This window comes from Pleuronectes platessa, chromosome 16, assembly GCF_947347685.1.
Source record: "Pleuronectes platessa chromosome 16, fPlePla1.1, whole genome shotgun sequence".
NCBI classification, from domain to species: domain Eukaryota; kingdom Metazoa; phylum Chordata; class Actinopteri; order Pleuronectiformes; family Pleuronectidae; genus Pleuronectes; species Pleuronectes platessa.
Window position 1 is genome coordinate 8,012,891 of NC_070641.1, and position 23,015 is coordinate 8,035,905.

Genomic DNA, 23,015 nt, shown 5'->3' on the forward strand with positions numbered 1-23,015 from the left:
TGTTGACCCTGGGATTTTAGGACATTCTGTTTCTAGGGGCGTGTTGTTGTGACATCGAGTGATCTCCCTCCTCGGACTCGTGATTCTAAATACACAGATAGGTGGTAGGGCGGTGGAGTAAAGACACAGCTCTTCACATTAGCTCTCCAAAAAAGGCCAGAGTCATAATATCAAAGAGGGACGAGTAGTCAGCCTTTAGTTTGGATTGGACTGTTATGTCAAGTATTCTCTTCCCTCCAAGCATGATACAGCACGTGTACACTACATTATCTACTTACAATACTTAACACAACAGTTAATATAAACATTTAAATTAACAATATGAAGTCTTTTGAATAGACTGAAATACATGCAGTTTATTTCAGAAGTATTTACTGAATAACTCTCACAACAGTCCTCTAGGGGGCAGCAGCAGCAACTCTGATCACTGTTCAGATGTGGTATGAGGTGGCTGACTGCAGTGCTGGGATGTAATGATGTACATTTACTTCATTACTGTATCTAAGTAAATGTTTCTTGCCAAGGAGGCCAAGTTTTCACCCCGGTCAAATGTTGAATGGTTTGTTTGTTTCTAAGGAAGATTACACATAAACAATCGAACAGATTTCCAGTAAACTTGGTTGAAGACTATGGTACAGATCAGGGAAGAACCAATTACAGTTTGGCCCGAATCCAGATCAGGGGACGGATCTAAAAATATTCTTTCTACTTTCTCCAACACTGTGAAATGAGAGAGGGATTCTTCAACATTTGGTTGATTCCTCCAAGATAATAAATCTTTTTTGAATCTTGAAAAAACTGAAGTGGAAAAAGGGAACTGATATTAATGAGTATGAGGTGCTGCAGCCCCCTCAACACGTTCACTACTGAAGCCACTGTAACTTAATTTCAATTTGGGGAGACTATTATAGCAACTTTAAGCATTAATTCAGATTTAGAATCTTAAGCTGTTATTAAAAATTGTTTGAGTATGCAGGGAGTTTAGTATCTTACAAATACCTAACCTTAACAAATCAGACATACATTAGTTTTTATTATGTCTAGATCTGCTTCCTATTAGGGAGTATTTTTTTCAGAATATCACACTTCCTATTATTTTACTGGTGTTACAGTTGAATCTGAGACTCAGAATAAAACAGACACTGTGGCTGAATCTTCAGTCTGCGTGTTCGAGGAATAAATATTTTATTTTCACATTAGTATTAAAAATGCAGTCGTCTGCAGGGCACATTATTTCCTCTCTTCTGTACAGGTTTCAGTTCTTTTAGACATTGCCTGAAATAGCATTACGTTACAGCAATTAAAAACTGCTCAAGAGAACTATTTGAGTTAATTTTCACATAAACAAAGAAAAACAATGTGTGCTGATCATCGGCCACCCCCGTTGGCTGCTCCGCCCCCAGCTCCACCTCCTGATTGGTCCTGAGCGCCTGACATCATCAGGAAGAGAACAAGAGGAACGATGTACATCCACTGGAGGAGACAAGTACAAAAAAAACACAAAAAGAAAGGCAGTTAACACAAGAATATCTTCATTTCCAAAATAACTAATCTGATTGAGATCGCTGACGTGCATCTACAACAGTTCCAGTTTGGTCATCCCAGATTAGATTCAATCAAATTTCTAAACGGAAGAGACAAAAGGTGACGTGTAAAAGTGGGTGAGTGACTGTAGAACAAAAGAAGAAAAACCTCAGGGTCAAACACCAACCACACGCTGAACAGAGTCACACCCACATTTAAGATGAAGGATTTCTGTTTAGTTCAGCATAGAGGCTCCAACACGCAAAGCACGTTGAATTCAAACTTTTTATTTATCAGTCTGAAATATATTTGGCATTGAACCTGGAAAAAAAAAAAAGAGTGAATAGGAGGAACAAGTGGGAAACGAACGAGTGATTTCAGTTAGTTACATCGCTAAAGAGTTAAAACAAAACCTGACACATGGAGGGGAGGAGGAGGAAGGGGAGGACAGAGGGAACCACAAGTAAGAAAACTGTACTTCAGTGGGTATCAGCTCTGCTCTCTGTCTCCCCCTGCTGGGGGCGTTGCCGAATTGGTGACCATGAGGAAGATTGCACCTCCCAGAATCAAATACCACTGGAACACAGCACAGCACTAAGTCAACACACTGTAACTGGATGCAGCACAGGACAGAGTCAACACAGGTCACTGAACATGGCAACAGACACACAGCACAACGCAAAACAAAATGGTGAGATCCATAAAAACAGATCAGACGAGGTGAGAGATGTTTCTAGACATGGAGGTTGAAGGCAGAGAGGTGGTTTATTCTAGCTAACAGGGTGTTTTTTGGGATTCGAAATCTGTAAATTGAACTGGGCTGACTGAATTATCTTGGATTGGACAAGTTCAGTTATAGGCAACAGCATCAAATGGGGAAAACTTGGGAAATGACACTACAGGGCTGGGACTCAAACCAACTCCGGGTGCTTTCACAGCTGACGGGTTGGTTCTGTTAAAACTAACTCTGAGCTATGGCCGCTGTGATCCAGGCAGAATCTGGTAAATTGTATCTATGGTGACAAACCTCAAGGCTGAGTGAGAGTAAGCCAAATTTACCATAAATTCAAACTGAACTATCACCGGATCATGTTCCTGGGAGCTCACTTTTCACAAAGCACTTTCCTGATTAGTGATAACTGTGTGGGCAGTTTTTATACAACATGGGTGACCATAGAGGAACATACGTGTTATATATGTGCAGAGTTGAGGGATTTTCCCTTTTCAATCAAAAAGTGTTAGGCCCTATATAGACCTGGGATTAACATCTACCCTGAGAGACCTGATAACATGTGGACACCATCAAGTTCATCTGTTCAATCCTGCGTTTAAAATGTGTCTCCTGTGATCACAATGTAATGTTGCGCACATGCACTTGGCTTGTGCGTGGTCTGAATGACAATTAAGTGAATCTTGGCTGAGAAGCTTAAAATTATGTTTCTGTTCATTGTGAAACTCTAGCGGGTCAGAGGATGCCAGCTGAGGAGGTGGTCCTTCATATGTGGCCCAGGACCAAATTGCCATCACACAGAGAAAAGAATGTTGCCACATGCGTCTCAAACCACCTCCCAATGTGATCTCAGGATACATCTGGGTGCTTTCAGACATGAACTTTGATAGTCCACTTACATTGGAATCACTCAGGAAGGATGTTAATACCAGGTCTGAAAAGGGTCATACATATGAAGTTCAGAGATTTGTTCAGTTTGGGCACCTCTGTGTATTTTTCAACAATATAAAGTGACTAAAGGAAAAAACATAGCAACCACATCGGATCTTACAGCAGAAAATGTTGCTTTTTTTCTGTATTTATTTTTTAATGATATGCATGATGTGTCTCACTTTGTGAGCTCTTTTAGATGATTGGGAAGGTGATTGCTTTTGAACCAGAAAAGTGCTGCATAACCTGCTGCCTGGTCCTCGCAGCACCACTGATCCAAGATGACAGACACTAAAACAGCCCAATCAGTTAGTCACCAGTCAGGCCATGTGATCTCATCTTTACCCCTCTTGGGTATTTTGTAAAAAGTCAGTTTAGACACAAACTAGGCCAAAAAGGAGAAATGCATCTGTTTTTTTCACTGAACAGAATACACCAAACAACAGGTGTGAAAACGCCCTCAAAACACTAAACCCTACTGGGGGAACAAACAGAAGATGTTAAACCATTTTGACTTTTCAGAAGATCTTTATATTTTTCTGCCACAAATATCGGCAAAAGAAAGACGTAAAAAAAATATTACAGTACTGATGTTCCCTGTGTGCTATATTTTGCATCATGCACAGGAAACTGTTGTAGTGGGTCTGACTGAGAAGAGAAATTAACAAAATATGCATTTTCAATTACTAACTATATGTCTATAACAATTAGGAGAGTATGTCTTCAAGCAGCACTTGCTGGCCTTATCAGCAGGTTTCATTGTGCGAGTACTTACATATTTTGCAAAGAAAGATTTCTGCTCTTGTGGATTCTTTGATTTCTTCTCCGATTCCATCTCGATTCGTTCAAGGAACCGAGACGTGTCCGGTCTGTAAGACAGTTGGCAATTAATATTCAAACAAACCCCCAAAACAGAGAGTTTATCTGAAAGGCAGAAAAGCGCAGAGAGACTTGTTCTACCTATGGGAAAATTACAAGAAGCACCTCAGACAAGACAAATACAGTGTAACTGAATCAAAGGCTCCAGTGAGAGACACAAGAGGATTTCACAGATACACAGACAGTTACAGATATGAGAGGCAGCAATGTGCCAACATAAGAAGAGTAGATGAGATGAAAGGATGAATAATCTAGGACTGACTCAGGTGCATTGATAGGTGGCAAGACACGGAGCGTAGTGTTGAAAACCTCGAGATCAACTTCGTCCTCAACCTCAGTGCCCCGACAGGCCCCGGGTAACGTCACTATAGAGACGCCGATCAGATACCCAGAGACGTCAGTGTGGAGTGCGATGGAGTCGCTCAGATGGGACTCCACCATGGCACACTGCAGGACAGAGTCAGAGGAGAAAACAAAAGTTGTTACGGTTACAATGACATCACTCAGGTAGTGTCAGAGCCCAGCCAGGAAAATAAAATTCTAAAACAATATATCGACTGGAAATGAGGCATGATATTTTAGCTATAGTTTCCATTAACTATAAATAAGAAGAAAACACAAATACAACCAAATACAAAGAACAGTTCTATGTAAAATGCAAACACAAATTCACATCTTTTCTGCATCTGTAAAATAAGAGTTGGTGCATATCGCCAAACATAAATGCAGCTACCATTAACTCTGTGCTAGAGCCGATAAGAGGGTTGGGCTATAGTTAGTATCACCCACAATTATATCACATGTTGTATTAGAGCTACAGTGCCTTGCATAAGTATTCACCCCCTTTGGACTTTTCTACATTTTGTCATGGTATAACCACAGATTAAAATTTATTTCATCGTGAGTTTATGTAATGGACCAACACAAAATAGTGCATCATTTGGAAGTGGGGGGAAATATTACATGGATTTCACAATTATTTACAAATAAAAATCTGAAAAGTGTTGAGTGCATATGTATTCACCCCCTTTACTGTGAAACCCCTAACAAAGATCTGGTGCGACCAATTGCATTCACAAGTCACATTTGCAAGTCACATAATTAGTAAATAGGGTCCACCTGTCTGCAATTTAATCTCAGTATAAATACACCTGTTCTGTGACGGACTCAGAGTTTGTTGGAGATCATTACTGAACAAACAGCATCATGAAGACCAAGGAGCTCACCAAACAGGTCAGGGATAAAGTTGTGGAGAAATATGAAGCAGGGTTAGGTTATAAAAAAATATCCAGAGCTTTGAACATCTCTCTGAGCACCATAAAATCCATCATAAGAAAATGGAAAGAATATGGCACAACCGCAAACCTACCAAGAGGAGGCCGTCCACCCAAACTGAAGAGTCGGACAAGGAGAAAATTAATCAGAGAAGCAACCAGGAGGCCCATGGCTACTCTGGAGGAGTTGCAGAGATCCACAGCTGAGGTGGGAGAATCTGTCCACAGGACAACTATTAGTCGTCTACTCCACAAATCTGGCCTTTATGGAAGAGTGGCAAGAAGAAAGCCATTGTTGAAAGGGATCCATAAAAAATCCCGTTTGGAGTTTGCCAGAAGCCATGTGGGAGACACAGCAAACATGTGGAAGAAGGTGCTCTGGTCAGGTGAGACCAAAATTGAACTTTTTGGCCTCAATGCAAAACGCTATGTGTGGCGAAAACCCAACACTGCCCATCACCCTGAGCACACCATCCCAACAGTGAAACATGGTGGTGGTAGCATCATGCTGTGGGGATGCTTCTCTTCAGCAGGTATAGGGAAACTGGTCAGAATAGAGGGAAAGATGGATGGAGCCAAATACAGGGAAATCCTTGAAGAAAATCTGATGCAGTCTGCAAAAGACTTGAGACTGGGGCGGAGGTTCATCTTCCAGCAGGACAATGACCCTAAACATACAGCCAGGGCTACAAAGGAATGGTTTGGATTAAAGAATGTTAATGTCTTAAAATGGCCCAGTCAAAGCCCAGACCTCAATCCAATAGAGAATCTATGGCAAGACTTGAAGATTGCGGTTCACAGACGGTCTCCATCCAATCTGACTGAGCTTCATCTTTTTTGCCAAGAAGAGTGGACAAACCTTTCCATCTCTAGATGTGCAAAGCTGGTAGAGACATACCCCAAAAGACTTGCAGCTGTAATTGCAGCGAAAGGGGGTTCTACCAAGTATTGACACAGGGGGGTGAATACTTATGCAACCAACAGATGTCAACTTTTTTGTTGTCATTATTGTTTGTGTCACAATAAAAAATTTTTTGCACCTCCAAAGTACTATGCATGTTTTGTTGATCAAACGGGAAAAAGTTTATTTAAGTCTATTTGAATTCCAGTTAGTAACAGTACATAATGGGAAAAAGTCCAAGGGGGGTGAATACTTATGCAAGGCACTGTATATAACGCTCGCTTTGAAAATCTGAATAAACTTTAAAGATGGTTATTTCACACAGTGGTTTATTCAAATTTTTTGTTTTCTGGGAGTGATATCATGCTGCACACAACCAAAGTTAATATAATGCATGTCAGTCCAAACAATCACAAAATAGCTTAAGAGAAAACATTTACTACATAACATTCCTCATTCAATCTCTGCAAATTCTAGTGGCTCCACTTGTTTAACTGTCTCATCTACCAAGTGGTGTTATAGTGGATTTATTTAACCATTGAAACAACAGTAAGATACTAAGTCAACTATTTAGTCATTAAACTAAACAAAATGTCCACTGAGAACAAATTAATCCACATTTTAAAGGTTCTGTGTGTATGATTTAGTGACATCTAGTGGGGAAGTTGCATGTTGCAGCTGAATGCCCCTCTCCTCTCCTCACCTCACCCTCTACTTCCAAGCATGAAGGAAAACCTAATGGTAGCCTTCATGTGTTTAGTTTGTCCTGTCTAGGCTACTGTAAAAAACTATACTAGTGAAAACATAGGAGTATCTTAAACTAGAAAATTCCTCCTGCCGAGAAATTTCGAATGGGTGCCTTCTGCGTCCGGGTCGAAAAGAGACTTTTGTTTTTTTGGGGAAGAGAGACAGACTGGCTGCTTTAAGAGAGAGAGACAGACCAAGAGAGAGAGAGAGAGAAAATTGACCAGTTTCAGAGAGAGACCCAGAGAGAAAGAGAGAGAGAGCGACTGGTTTAAGAAAGAGAGAGCGACTTGATCAGTAGGGGGCGCTATGACTAACACTGCATACACTCATAGGTCTCTTCAGGTCAGGGCTCTGATCATGTGACAGAATTTTGGAGTCGATTGCTCATAGTTCATTTTCAAACTGACCACTAGGTGGCACTATCACTATTAGTGTGTATGCAGTCATAGTCTTGCCTTGATCAGATGTTGACTCTGATCATGTGACAGAATTTTGGGGTCGATTCTTAAAAACTTAATTTTCACCCTGACCACTAGGTGGCGCTATCCCTATCAATGAATACACACTAATATATCTGTTCAGGTCTGGAATCTGATGGTGTGTGCGATTTGGGTCCGATTGCTCAAACTTCATTTTCCCACCGACCACTAGGTGGCGCTATCACTATCACTGCATACACATTAATATATTAGTTCAAAAGCAATTTTTGGTTGCTATTGGTTTTGAACTCACAACCAGTGGATCATTTAGTCAGCAGCTCAACCCACTGATCCAATTGAATTGACCTTAAACATCAATGACAATTGTATATTTAAAGAGTTTAAAGTTCCCCTTCTGCCATCAGTTGGACCCTCAATCTCAATCTCTGACTTACTAACCCTCTTCTGTAACCACTAGCCTACCTATGCTGTTGACCAACATCTTTGAAATGGCTACTATAAAGATCTTCCTGTCCCCATCTCCCCCTCTGGCCCCCCTCCTCAGCGTGTGTATCTTCACTAACGACGCACCTGTGACACAGAGGACCTGAGGAAAAGGTCCGGAACAAAATGCTCTAATTCAAAATCTATAATTCCAGTCCATGAAATCATATATATATTAATATATTTATTCAGAAGTAATTTTTGGCCTCTATTGGTTTTGAACTCACAACCAGCGGATCACTGAGTCAGCGGCAGACCCACTAATCCAATCACATTGACTTTAGATATCATTGAAAGTTGATTATTTAAAGAATTCAACAGTTCCCCCCTGAAAGACAAAGAAATGTTTTTAATGTTTTTGTCTTACCCACACTTAGACTTCAAAATGCCATTTTGGGTTACTGTCCCTCTGCTCTACTAACTTAACTACCTGCAGTGCTGATTACCACCCCCCTGAAAGACAAAGAAAAAATGTAATGTTTGTGTCTTACCGCCACTGGGACGTGAAACCTCCACCTCTGTGTTACTGTCCCTCTGCTCTACAGACTAAACTACCTGCAGTGCTGATTAGCACCTGTGAAGTCTAAAAATAGATCTCACTGTCCCTTTTGGCCCCTCCCTCTGCGTGTGTGAGTTGCTAATTACAGCAGGTGTGTCGTGAGAGAGGGAGACATCAGACCTCAGGAGAAGGTCCCGAACAAAATGCTCTAATTCAAAATCTATAACTCCTATCCGTGAAATGAAAGCACTGTGAGAATCACAAGGTTTGGACGAACAAGTACATATCTATATTATTATTTAGAGCCAAAAAATGAGGCCATGCGAGCAGTTTAGAAACGTACTTCTCATTTCATAAATTCTCCTCCGAGAATTATCATTACTTTAATGGAAGAGACATTTTTTCACACTCTAGCACCGTCATCAAACAAATACTTGTTACTCAAAAACTATAAGTCTTATCTGGAAAATGAAAACATTTTGAGAATCACAACAGTTTAAACTACAACCAGATATATTTTATTATTCGTGAGAGCTGAGAAATGGAGCCGAGGGAGCGATTTACATTTTATTTTTCAGTTTTAATCTTTCAGAAAAATCTTCAGAATTAACATGGGGCTCCAATGGGAGAAGGATCCGGAAATAATTCCTCGATTTTTCGATGTGGATATAAGCACAGGTCCGAGAGATTTGAGAGTGACATGTCTGCGAAGGAAACAATCTCACGACCTCAAATATCTAAAAATCATGTCTGAGGACCTCCGTTTGGGGATTTGAGAGAAGTTTTAGTGCACCCGGGGGACCTCAAAACAGGTCATTTTCGCACTCTCGCTCTTTAGGGCGAGAGACCTTGAGTCCCATTCGTCGTTTTTGGTCGCGTTATCGCGATCTTTGAGCGAACCGGGGGACGAATCAAAAATTTGAATAATAGCGCGTCAAAAATTTGAATAATAGCGCGTTGCGCCATGCAAAGCATTGTGCCGCCTAGTGGTGCCAGCCACTAGGCGGCACCCATAATTACATTTTTGACAATAGATCCCGTTAACCTAAATCTTAAAGACTGGACCATTAAAACAAAATAGGGAGGTAAGTGGACACTCACTGGACCAAAAAGCAGGTTTACAGCTCAGTGTCCTCATTCAGTCCTATTGATCAACTGTACGTAAATGCTTTTTATCCTGATGATCATTTCTTGGTAAAAAGGTAAGTGAAATACATACGGCTCTGACAAACGCTGTGAGATAACCTTCCAACTGTCGCTCTGTCTGTCTGTCTGTCTGCAGGAAAACACGAGGCACTCGGATTCTGTACAGACCGTCGACAGCAGCCACTTCCTGTGGAGTCATAAAGTTCAAAACAAGGGTTAGATATTTTTTTTGTATGACTTCAGGGTTGAGAGTTTACTTTTTTACACACACATGTGGAGTTATAAAGGTTGATAGTTTTGTAGCACAGTGCACAAAGATGTAGCACGAGTAAACATCTCTGAAAATAATAAGGAGTAAGGAAAGGAAAACCATTGTGCAGAGAAAATCCAGGTCCACCTACACTCAGTGTTAATTAAGATACTAAATATACTATAAAAAAGTTCCCTGTCCAAAATACAGTGACAAAAATTTCAGTTTATACAGAGGGAACAACTCCTATTCACAGGATATTATAACAAAACATATTTAACAGGATTGAAAAGGTTGAAATAATATAAAACCTTAAATATATATATAAAAAAAGATTGTGTCCATTCCACAGTCAGGGGGTTGAAATTACTGTAACATTTGTATTTAGTTGTGATGATCATGTTGTGAACTGTAAATGAATTCAACCGTATGGCCCTGGACTCCCTGGTCTGTTACTCAAATCTGTTCGTCTACACTCTTTGCAAATGTTGTAATGAAGAAACCATCGTCTTAGAAAAGTATTAGAAATATAGATAATGACACCATCTCTATTCTGAAATCTATTCAACCTGATCACCACAGCTCACCTTCAGTTTGGTTCTGTCTTCCCCCGACAGCTGGTTCTGACTCAGTGAGGCGGTGGGCTCCCTCCCAGGTTTCAATATCAGGGCTCCACGAACCTGAAACTTTGCAACATCATCTGAAACGTGGAGGACGACGTTCAGTGAAAAGAGGACATACAGTATGAATAAACCAGTCACACAGTTACTGTCATTTATAAAAGAAAAGGCAAAAGAAAATAAGAACATTACCTACATGAATCAATGAGGGATCTGACCATATTATTTCCAAAGATATATCTACATATTAATAAGAAATCACATTGTACTGCAGTGAAGGCTATTTCAAGTTGAATATGTAACAGCCTTTCACTTTAGGACTGTGAAGAAATTCCTATTTGAATAGGAAATAAATGCGTTGTATTTTGATGGCTACCATGTCATGTGACCCACTGATTCCAAACCAATGCTGACCAACCCTTTAAAACGTATAAGAAGCGCCAGTAAAAAATATGTGTATCCTATTTGTCTAGGGAAGGTATGATGTCAGGCATTTTGCGGGAACTGATATTTATAAGTGTGTGCAGGTTGGTGCAGATCAAATACATTTTTTTTTTAAGGCCAGGATTTAATTAATTTAAATGTGGTTTAATAAGGGGACTGTGGAGGAGGTCTGGGGAATACTGTGTGAGATTCTACTTTAAAATATTAGATTCATTTGAAACATAACAGGCACTAATAACAAATTAAATGTGTATTCTATTTGTCCAGGATAGCAATAATATCTGATCTGATAACAGTGGGTCACATGAAATGGAATTAAAAACAGTTATAAATGGATCCCTCGGTGAAAGTCTTACGGAAATACAACCCACTGTGGTCACTGTCGTTAAATGTGATAAATGGAAATAGGTACAATTAACTAAACTAAAATATTGTTTACCCTTTCCACCGAGATTTACAGTAGACCTTAGCAGTTCTGAAAAATGTCCATTGATCAAACAGGTCAATAAATGTACGTAAAAACCGTCAACAAATACTAAACTGAGGGTTTTTTGAATGGACTCTGGTGTGAAGCACTCCCCATTGACTTTAGCATGGCTACCAGCACTAGCTAGCTAACCGGCATTACCACTGACACGATACACACAACGACGGTGATTCAACACTGAAAAAAAACACCTCACCGATTTCGAAGGAGTGTTCCAGAGGCACAGAGAAGCCCCCGAACTCCGTGTCCAGAGCATCACCGACCTGGAAACAAGAAGGAACCCCACCATTAGCCTTTAGCCGCTAATGCTAACCACACCGCAAACAGGTTCAGTTTCCGCTTCCCTGCAGACAAATGCTGGAAATCTCGGATGTTTTCACACTCACCCTTCTGCCGTTATTACAACACACAAGTGTCGTGCACACAAAGAGCAAAACAGAACAAGCTACTGCGATGTTAAATGGAAGTGACCGAGCCATTGTGACAGGAACTACCACCGGAAGACAGTGTCAAGTAGACTACAACAGCGTCGGTCGCTTTCCCGGTGTTTTTCACAACAAAGCCCTTCAAATGAACATTTTCTTATGTGCCCTTTTCTTTTCTTTTCTCGGTACACATTTAGGAGTTTTTCATCCGGCTAAATTAATTTTTGTCTTCAGTTCGGTTTATGATGACATTTTTATCCAGTGAGATAATTATAATCTTTGTTTTCAATGAATGTTTTCATCAGCATTACATCTTTGCCTTAAACTGAGAAATTACTTCATTATTCCAGCATCACAAAACGTGGATTGCGTCATTCTTTTGGGGCTTAAATGATTGGCAGCTTTAAATGCTGGCGACAAGGGAAATGTCATCTAAACACACAGACACACAGTTATTTTTTAGCACTGAGCTATTTAAGGCACGTATTGACCTACTTGTGCGTTGTTAATAAATTCTTCTCAATATCATATCAACTTTACTTTTCACTTCTGTTTTTGAACATGCGATGCTGTGATCCTCTGTGCAGGCGTTGCTGCGTAGGAACATTATTTTACTCCTTAAACTTGCATATCTTTTAAAGGTGCTTACAGTGGTGTCTTTGTCTGCTGTCAGAATCCAACTAATGAAGCAGGATCTGTGGCGCTGTCTTGTAACATGTCAGCGGCAACTTTGTGTGCAACTTTGAGAAAACAAAAGCACCTCTCATTTCTATTTTTGACTGCCTAAATTTCAGCTTAGTGCCGCTCAAAATTTTGGTTATGTAAGTTTGTAATTCCATCGATGATGTACCTAAAACACAAGAAATACTCGATTTGTCTTTTCTTTGTATCCCTTCATATTTAGAGCATTATTTACTGTAGAATACGCATGGGATCAATCAATTATTAAAGCCGCCAAGCAGGACATGTTTTCACCCCTGTAACTTTGTTTGGTGGTCGATTTGTCTTTTGTGTTTGTGAGCAGGATAACACAAAAACTGTTTTCAATGACACTTGGTGGAAGGATGCAGTATGGTATATATAAGCATGTGTAACAAGATACAGCCGGTTGAATGTAAGGGGACTGTTTGGCCTTGGCCCGAGGTAAATACACTCTACTGTGTGACATCCTACTCTTAATTTGCTGATTGGGTCAGACAGATTCAAACAAACAAACAGAGTGTAGTACCTCCCCTTGTCATTACAAAGAGGTTCCAGTACCTTGAAGTCAGTGCAGTGCTGTGAACATTCATCACCACCTTGACTGTGGGTGCACTAACACGTCCAGGGCCAACAGAGGCTGCTAACAGACCAGAAGAGGCCCGCAACCTCTGCCTCACCCCCCCCCCCCTCCTTTTGAAAGGGCTCTTGAAGTTCCCCTTTATCAATTGAGCACTAAATATTTATGTCCTGTGATGAGGAGATTTAACATCCTGTAGTCTGCACTCTCCATTCCGTGTCAGCCATGGTATCATTCAACCAAATGTGCTATTTAAAGCGTAAACCCTTGACTCAATCAGAGCTGCACTGATCTCAAGAACCACATCAGCGGCTCAGCGTTCGTAGACTCTGTGTGTTCATCCAGCTGTGACAGGCTGCTGTTCACATCTGGCATCAGAGCATGTGTCACAGAACATGCGTCTCCAGTGAGCTCTGCTCTCTTTGCGTTTCATGTGTGAGACCTTGAGCACTTTCTTTGTCGTGGTGGGTGCAGGCTGTAAAACTGGAGAAGGGGATTTCCTGTGGACATTTAATGCCAAGTTTTTTCACACAGGCACAAGTGCTGTAGCCGAGAGTGCCTGGGAGGCTTTTAAAAAGCAGGGACCGCCTGATGGCAAAGGGGTTTTAGAAGCCGACCGTGTAATCGCAATGTCCCGGGTTAGATTCCCACCAGGGTCTCCCTCTTTATATCCTCTCGCTCTTTAATGCTGTCCCTGTTGAATAAAGACAAAAATGCAAAAAAGAGGAGAATAAATGTGATCATATATTGAAAGTCGATTTGCTGTCTTTCAGTAGAGGTAAGCACTTGACTGCACACCTATTTTATTGATATTAATAAATTGAGCATTAAGGATTGTTTCAGGCATACCGACATTTAAAAACAACATGTGATCAGCTCAATACTTATTTAGTCCTAAACTGGACATTCAGTTTTGAAACTGTCAGTGCACAAAAAGCTGCAGGAAGATCATTTTTCCTTAATAAAGCAGCGTCTCAGTGACCTTGGTTTGTTAGCAGCATTCGTTTAGCTCAATATAGACCCATTGGCTTTGATATGTTACTCCTCCAAACAAGAATTTATAGATGGTGTTGTTGCTCTTCTCCTCTGGGCCCGTGTGCAATTAGATCCTGGCTTCACTTACTAATTTAACTGGGTTTGCAGTTGCCAGAATTGGTTAAACAGTCAAAGGGTCGACCGCGGGGCAGAATGTCTGTGACTTCCCCGATTGGGGCCGCAGCCAAAGGAGCCTATAACTTAGAAAATATCGCAGCCCGAAAGAAGACAGCGGCAGCAGCAGGTTTCTGCCAAAAGTGATTGATGTAAGTTATTTCTCAATTTATTCCTGGCTGAAGAGTTCTGCTGACATGCAATAAAACCTCTGTGGATACGAGTGAAAGGCATCTATCATTTTAAACTTCAGCATTTCAGCATCAAAGTGCTGAAAAGGATTTTTGAATCGAGTGTTAATCCTTTAAAGTTGAGAATATCAAGAACTTACTGTCTGATTAGACAACAAACTTGATTTCACCTGTTTTTTTTCACGCTCATGCATAAATCTTGACAACATTTCTTGGTTGGAGGGCGTCAAACCATTGTCTGGGGTAATTTCCGTTCGGACATTTGAGTGAATTCTTGGAAGATTGCTGACTACATAAAGAGCCACATGACCTAAAGATTAAAATGGCTAAATAAGTTCATGGAGCTGGGGACTGGGGCGTTGACTGTCAAGAAAGATGGATTGTACATCTCCACTTCCTCCCACTGACCAGAAACGAAACCAAAATATCCAGGCTATGAAGGCATCTTACTCCAATGAGGTCATTCGGAGCCAGAGTCTGTGCAGTAGTGTTCCAGGAATGGAGCCCTAGTGGCGAGACCTGCTGAATCATGCACTTGACCAATTACAAGTCCGTCTCAGCTGTCAGTCATGTTGTACATCTTTATATAGAGTATATGGCTTTAAACCACTAAAATAATTTAAAAAATATCTCAAGATAAAAACAATAAAAACACCTCTCTACATGTGCAACCTGATACTGTTAACATTGTATCTTCCCGTTGACAACATGAAATATTTAATTAATAAAAAACATGAAAAACAAGTGATGATTGGTTGGCCTATTTTTTAATGTTATATAATAATAATAATAATAATATCTTTATTTGTATAGCAAGGTTAGAAGGTGCATCACAAGAAAATCCATGGCAATAAGATGAGTGAAGTAAAATAAAAGTTTTTTTTAACAATATATTTATTGAGTTTTACATATATGAAACATACATTCAAACATTTATAAACATACAAACGTTTATGAACACCCCCAACCCACAATCAAATACTCAGGGTAAGGAAAAAAAGGCAGAAATTAAAAAAACTTAAATGAGATTAAATAAAATAATAATAAAAATATAATAATAAATGGAAGTAAATAAAGACAGAAATATACAAATACAAATAAATAAAATAAAATTCCAATCAATCAAATCAAAAGCCTAGATAAAATAACGTTCTCTTATTCATAATATTAGTTAGATATTATTAATATTCATCCCATTAGGTGCTGCTATTTTATTCTGTTTCACTCATTAATTTCCACTTGGTCGCTTTCCAAAAATTGCATGAAGGTGTCCCATATCTCCTTGAATTTACTGTTTTTCCCTCTGACCACATATGTTAATTTCTCCAAGGCAAGGCAAGAAGCCATTTCCCTTAGCCACATTGCAGTTGTAGGACTGTCCACACTCTTCCATCTCAAAGCGATCACTCTCCTGGCTTGAAGCATACACAGGTTAATCAAAGGTGCTGTCTTTCGGCTTGGTACAAAGTGATTAGGATAGATAGCTAATATACAGAACTTTGCCTCAAGAGGGACCTCTATGGCAGCTATACGTGTGACCAGGTTAACTGTATTCTTCCAAAACAACTGAATTTTTGGGCATTCCCACATACAGTGCAACAGTGTGCCAACATAAACATTGCATTTAGGACAATTATCAGGAATGTCAGGGTTAAACTTATTGAGTTTCACAGGTGTGACATATGTCCTGAACAACCATTTATACTGTAACAGTTTCAATGCAGTGTTAATCGTCTGCGTTTGTGCTTTTAAGCAAGTATTTTCCCACTCAACCTCAGTGATATCTACTCGTAGATCGTCCCTCCAGGCATTAAGTCTGGAGTGTGAGGTGTCTATAGATTTGGATCTCAGCATAGTATACAATAATGCCATTTGTCTTCGATTATTTCCACTCTTTACAATAATACTCTCTGTATCTGAGAGGGGCGGCTCCAGTAAGCTGTGGGTCTGTGATGTTATAAAGCTTAAGTAAAATAAAAGTTATTTAATTCAGTTCAATTTTAAGGACCAAATCCAAACATAACAAGGTCAAGACCATAAAATTGGAACAGCTGTTTAAGTATTATATTTTAGCTCTTTCAATTTTCCCTTGGCGAATATCTTGTATTTGAGCCTTTTTAGCACAATAACGTTCAAAGCCAATCCTCAAGGAAAACTGAGGCTAACGGTAAATCTGACCGACTACTACTGACTTGTAAGGCAGTGCTATGAGAGCCATGTGGCCCGCTGAGTAGATCAGAGGTCATTACCTCTATGCCTTTTTTTTTTTACACTGAACTAAATACCTACTCTCAAAGTCAGATTAAAGTTGGAAGGATATATACAAACTTTAATGTGCTTGTGACATATAATTGTAATCACATTACTGTCTGTCTGTCTGGCTCCTGTTCAGTTTGTAGGTGGGGGGTGCGGGGAGGGCAGGGCGCTCTGTACGGACCATATGGCGACTGAAGCATGTAATTCCCAGCTTATTTCTGCCTTTGAAGTATTCAGACACGTGCAGTATCTAATCCCGCTCAGTGGGACGACCCATTGCTCTATGTCATTGGACAAAACAATGGTGTCACCTTACCATTTTTACTGAAGTATATGAACACATGTATATTTAGCTGGGACTTTGTCTTTGAAGGAAGATGCTGTCTGGTCTTGTGCCGCTGTGCACTCTTAAAAAGGGAGCGTCATGAAAATTGAGAAAGAAAGTATTAAACTATTTACCACCGTCCCAGACATATCATACACACACATTTAGATGTTGTTGTAGTTTCCAAGCTATAAGATGCTTCAGACGCACTGAACTCTGTATGTTCTCCGCAATTTCTCTGGAGAAGGTGCATATGTCGTAGCACACAGCAGGAGTTTCCCAGCAGGATTCACTGTGAGTGAGTGGCAGGATTGAAGACACTTCTAAACATGCGACAGACGTAAAACTGAAAAACAAAACCAAAAAGAAAACAAATGTCTTAAACAAATCCCCTCCCGCTGCGTTGTGCATGTGTGAAAGAGGCTCAAGGGAGGATGTATCATGCAGAAAGGAGAAATTCCTCAAAATGTTTCGACTTGACAAAGTAACTAATCTTAATTAAGTCTAATATGGTTGTTGACTTTTCCATTAATGATTAAATCAATCCCTTTCTTGACAGTTTATTGTGCTCGGTATTTTAGCACACAGTCAAATACACATCAGTGCCTTGTTTAAAAAAACATACAGTTCACCAGGCTCTTAAAATAAAATTGGAAAATGTTGTCTTGATTTTTAAATGTTATGTTAAAGTAAGAGATCCGACAGTGCTGCCGCACTCTGACACAGAAAACACTCTAAAATCTCATTAGCGTTTTTTGATGTGGCATCAAATCAACCCTGGTAATCAGGCAGCATGTTATGAAATTTGCCAGGTTTACACGGAGCTGTGTGTTTACTGAAATATTTAGAAAGCCTGCCTCCGTTTGGGAAACAGATTAGTCCACCAAGACACGTTTTGCCCTCACAATAATTTCTTAAGCTTGAATTTCAACGCTGAATATTGAACGCTGGGCTTTGGGGGGGGGGGGGGGGGGGGGGGGGGGTGGTCGGTCATGGGAAAGTGACTGTAAAGGTAGAGAGGACCTGCCTCAGTTTGGCTTAGCGTGCACTAATGCGTGTGTTGAATAACTGTGGTGTCATCCTCCACAGTGGCTCACCGGATCATGTAGGACACCTATAGTTAGTCTCTTATATCTGCTTTGAATCCACAATATATGAATCATTTCCAACTGTTCGAAACAGAAGAAAAATCATCGCTGACGACATGCAGAATCATACCACCCCCCCCCCCCCCCCCCCCCCCCATTTATTAAAGTTAATTCTGCTTAAAAGTTGAGTAATTTAAAATTGGAATATACATTGGACTCATGGAACTTTTACAGAGCCCTCTAATCTTCCTTGAGGGTGTTTTGTTCTCCTTGAACATCTGAATCTAAAGTTGCACTTGCCCTAAATAGCCGTTCTTCAATCTCTTCCTCTCTTTCTGACTTAAGAATGTTTATTGTAACAGTCAAGGTTACGGCTGCCCGGGCGATTTGGGCAAGCGAGATGACGAGTGCAGAATTAAACATTGATGTTTAGAATGTCCATACATGTTATGCATAACCCTTACGAGTCCACAATTGTGCTTCTGTCGCTCATATTTATGGGTTTTCTTTGTAATGTGAAGGGAATATGTATTTATTGCACAACACATGTCATCTCTGGCAAATCCTCATCATATAAACATGTGGTGTAGCTGTTTTCAGTCATGTCTGCAACATGTTGGAAAATGTCTACCTCTTCATAAGGTAAGGTTACCGACCTCTTGCTTCTGTCTTTGACCTGGTTTCTGATATCTGTGTGCACGAGCCTCCAGTCTCATAAAACACACCCTGATGACAGGGATGACTGCCGGGGAACAAATGGGATTGTCAGAGCCTGTAGGATCACAAAGCTGCTGCTGCTGCTCTTCCCTCATATTCATCCCAGGGCTTTTCTTTCCTTCACTCCTCTTCTTCAGCCGCTTCAGGGACTGTGTGAAAATAACTGGGTGAGGAAGGGTGACTTTACATTTGACTTTTTTAACAAGACTCTTTTTTAACAAGACTCACGTTTTCCCCTCATCCTTTGGTTACAATAGGTTGGGTTATACCATCTTTGATTATATTACATTATTACTTTATTATTAATGAACTCTTTATGAAACATTACACATTTCTGTTGTGAAGCAAAGTGTCATTTATCAGGGACAGATGATTGAACAGGCCTATCTGTGCTCAGGGTGTTCAGGGGCCAAAGGGGTCATGGAGGCCCTGAACCAGACTCTCTGTATGATGCAGCTGTTTATAGTTAACAGACTAAAACTGAGAAAAAACAGAAGCTGTAAAACCACAAGGATGCAGAATAAGAGAAGAGACACAAACTGACCCCAAAGACACACAAAATAACCACGAAGAGACATAAAACGAGTAAAAAGAGATGCAAAACAACCACAAAGGGGCACAAAATGACAAGAGACACAACCAAAAAGAAATGCTAAATTAAAAGAGACAACCAAAACCACAAAAAATGACTACACAGAGATGCAAAATTACCAAAGAGACACACAAAATAACAAAAAAGATATGCAAAACCACTCCAAAGAGATACAAAAGTGCCATATAAGCACAAAACCAATCACAATATGAACACAAATAAATACAAAACAATTAAAGAAGAAACAAACACTCCACAATATACAATATTATAACAAAAGGTGCAAAATAAGTACAGAGACATAAAAATGGCCTGGATCTCTTTCACCCTGGGCTTTTATCACAATTATATTTCAAATACGTCAAAAGAATCATGAAATAAAGTATACATGAGGGATATGTATGATTTTAGTTCCTTTTTTGGTCAACTTTGATCCTTTTCCCTCTGAAGATATGTTGTATAAAGTCGTTTTAGTTTGCTTCGTTCAAATGCTGACAGGTCTATCAGCCGGTCAAACTGTCAGTCAGAGCTGATCAGCATCGGTCATTGTTAACATTCTGCCTCCAGGGCCTCGTGGCAGGTTTTTAATGGCTCTGAAACGCTTTTACCCCTCATGGTGTCTTCCCTCTCCTCCGCAAAGCCCCGCTGCTCCTGCCAGGGTTTCAAGTGACAACCACACTGTCACTCTCCTCCTTCCTTGTTCCACTTCTTGGGGTGGAGGTGGGGGGGTGAAGTGTGTGTTTTGGATGGGAGGGTGGGGGGATGTCGAGGTGATAAAAGGGGACTGAGGAAGAAAGTAAGGCAGATCCACATACAAGGAGGAAGGAAGACACGTTCAGAGGAATCACTATAACCAGACACAGACATGCCTGAGCCAGGTAAGGTGGTGCAGCATGCAGGATTATAACCCCAAAAACAAAAGGTGGGAGATGACGATGCAGCGGAATTGGAATTACAATATAATTTTTAACCCACAGTTTAAACCCATTCTTGATGAAATGTTAGAATTTTGGATCATTTAGATCGTAACTGCGACATGATGCACAAGGGCTTAGATGTATTAGTATCATTAGTATGGTATAACTTTTAATACCAAGATGTGGCCGTTTTATTACTATTACTATTATCACTTTTCCAAAACAAAGACGCTTAATCTATCTATTAGCTTCAACCCCCCCCCCCCCCACCCACACACACACACAAACACACATATTATAACATTTCTCCGTGTGCATGTGAATCAAAGCAGTTTTAGTTTTCATTTGTTACAAGAAAAACAGTTTCTATGGCGGAAGATGTCATTTTTTTTTTTTTTTTTTTCATCAAAGTAAATGTAAAATGAGATCAAAGTTATGAAAAGACACATCTATAAATGCCCAGAGAAGCCTCCAATGACAGTGTTAATAGAGCTTGTGGTCACTGCAGGGACAAATATGATGTGGGTGTGCGTGTGAGTGCGTGTGTGCGTGTGTCTGAAGCGGGGGATCTTCTTTGGCCCTTTTAATGCATTAAGCTGAGGAAAGCAGCAGGAGTGGTGAAGGGCAAAAGTCAGCACACATACGTATGGTGACGTCAGAAACTAGGTGTGAGGTTATAACTGTCGAGATTAATTGCTATATGTAATTATTTTATGTGACTACCTTTTATGCAAAGATTAAGTACATATGCTTTGCGTTTATGGCATCTACAGGGCTGTTAAAATAAATGGGCAACTCCAGTTATGCGATATTAAGGTTAATTAACCAATGTTTTGAATAAATGGAAAAAGCAGGGTGTGTAAAGGACAGTAAATGCCTTTTTTTCATGACCGATAATAAGACCTTTCATTGCACATCAACTAAACCGCACTCATGGAGTCCCAGCAGTGCAGCAAACCCTTACCATGTAGGTGCATGCGCGTTTAATAACCTCCGCACTGAAACATTAATCGACCATTGATACGGTATTATGTGACAGTAAACTCCATAGGCTATAACGTATGTCATAATGTATTATAAGTCATGGAGCCTAAAATATCCTCGGCTGCCTTTGTCAACAGTGACCTCAAAGCGCGGTAAATCAGCGGGTAGCTTGAAACCTGAGAAACGAGTGCATGCACGGGGAAAAGAGGGAAGGAAGACGGGAGGGAGAGGAACCCGATAAAAGCGAAGAGATGAGCGGGATGATTTGTTCGAGGGGCCTCTGCCAAGTCAGGTGTAACTACCTTGTGTCATATCTCTGCACCTCAGACACATAATCTATCTGACCCTGATTGACTCCCTCATTCTGTTACGCCGTCTCCTCCGCTGACACCTGCAGGGGAGCCCACGTTTAAAATCTAAGCTTTTCCTGGATTTCAGTCGAGGAGTCATGTTTTCCAAAATACATTTCCCTCAAACCAAGATGCGTCGCTCGTCGGATCCTTAACAGTCCACATATGGAGATCCTTGTCAGTGTTGATGTGTGAAGTCCATATGATAGATCTGCGTCTCTGCCTTCCACAGCAGGGCATGCCGGTTCCTTTTTTTATTCTCCATCAGGCAGTCATCCCATCCCTGCATATTGATATATCTTGCCAGCGTGTGGCCAAGCCAGCGTCCTGACATCACTGGTATCATATTCTCAACACCACATTCCTACCTCCTCCCAGGCTCCTCTTCTTCTTGTGTTTCCACTCATCCCAAATTGTTGCCTATGTCTTGAACTTCATGACACTTTCTCAGCTTTGGGGCCCCCTCTGCCCCTGTCGATCAGGTGTCTCATGTATCACCATCTGCGGCATCATGGTCGCGACGGTTTATGGAACAAGAAGCCTTTGGGTAGTGTAGTGAGCACGCATCCCAATAAACAGCCACAAGAATAGTTCTGAAGTGTAGGAGTGCCGGGTGTGGCTTCATGGACCCATGAAGGGAAAGGCGCCTTTGGGAGGGGAGGGGTGCCAGCACTTGGATAAACCCTGATTGAACTATTATTGGAAAAACACACTTCAGCCTTGCAGGATCATTGTTTCTCTCAACAGCTCTGATTTGTTGACTTGTTTTCTGAGGAAGCATGAGCTCTTTGGTATGAGTGACATATGGAATAATAAGACCTTGAGCACTAGTGTTGATGCCAAAAGTTGCAGGGGGCCAGTTCTCTGGCACTGCTCCATTGCTAAGTGTGTGCAGGAATTACTGGTAATTGGCCAGCATTAGTACAGGGCCCTCCCTGTACAGGATAGAGCAGGGCCCAGTTGTGCAAAGATAGACTTTAATCATAACTGAAATCAAATAGTGTGGCCCCAGAGGGATGTCACCATCCATCTGTTGCACAGGGTAGACCTAACCCTTTTTCCTATGAATTCAGAGTATATTTAGACCTTCTTCACAACACAAAAAATGTAAGGAGTGAAGGAGAAGGGCACTCGAAGAGCACATACCTCCACCAAGGCCCAACAGTCCCCTGATGAAGTCCCCACATTCAAATTCACTAATCTGGATTTTTCTTTGGATCTGCACTAAATTGCACAAACTAATAAAAACCAGCCCCCTAAATATGCCTTGTGGAATCAAGCTCCATGAGTTATCTCTGAGAAATCAACGGAATTTGGAATAATATCCTATCTCACATTGTTTAAGTGCAAAAAATTCCCTGAACCAGCAGTAAGAGTGTATGGATTCT

The 23,015-nt window shown here is 40.6% G+C and overlaps 1 protein-coding gene across 2 annotated transcripts; it reads right to left on the reverse strand.

The window, feature by feature from the left end:
- Positions 1–1,168: 1,168 nt before the first annotated feature.
- On the reverse strand, positions 1,169–11,894 carry emc10 (ER membrane protein complex subunit 10). 2 transcript variants are annotated; one of them, XM_053443609.1, is made up of 8 exons: positions 11,741–11,894; positions 11,551–11,617; positions 10,391–10,503; positions 9,627–9,740; positions 4,326–4,510; positions 3,960–4,053; positions 2,003–2,100; positions 1,169–1,473 (listed from the first exon to the last, which is right to left on the reverse strand). In XM_053443609.1, exons 1-7 carry the CDS (start codon positions 11,831–11,833, stop codon positions 2,014–2,016), a joined length of 753 nt encoding a protein of 250 aa, XP_053299584.1. In that variant the 5' UTR covers positions 11,834–11,894; the 3' UTR covers positions 1,169–1,473; positions 2,003–2,013. The 2 variants fall into 2 exon arrangements, with proteins under 2 accessions (XP_053299584.1, XP_053299583.1); XM_053443608.1 differs by lacking the exon at positions 2,003–2,100.
- Between the last annotated feature and the right edge of the window lie 11,121 nt (positions 11,895–23,015).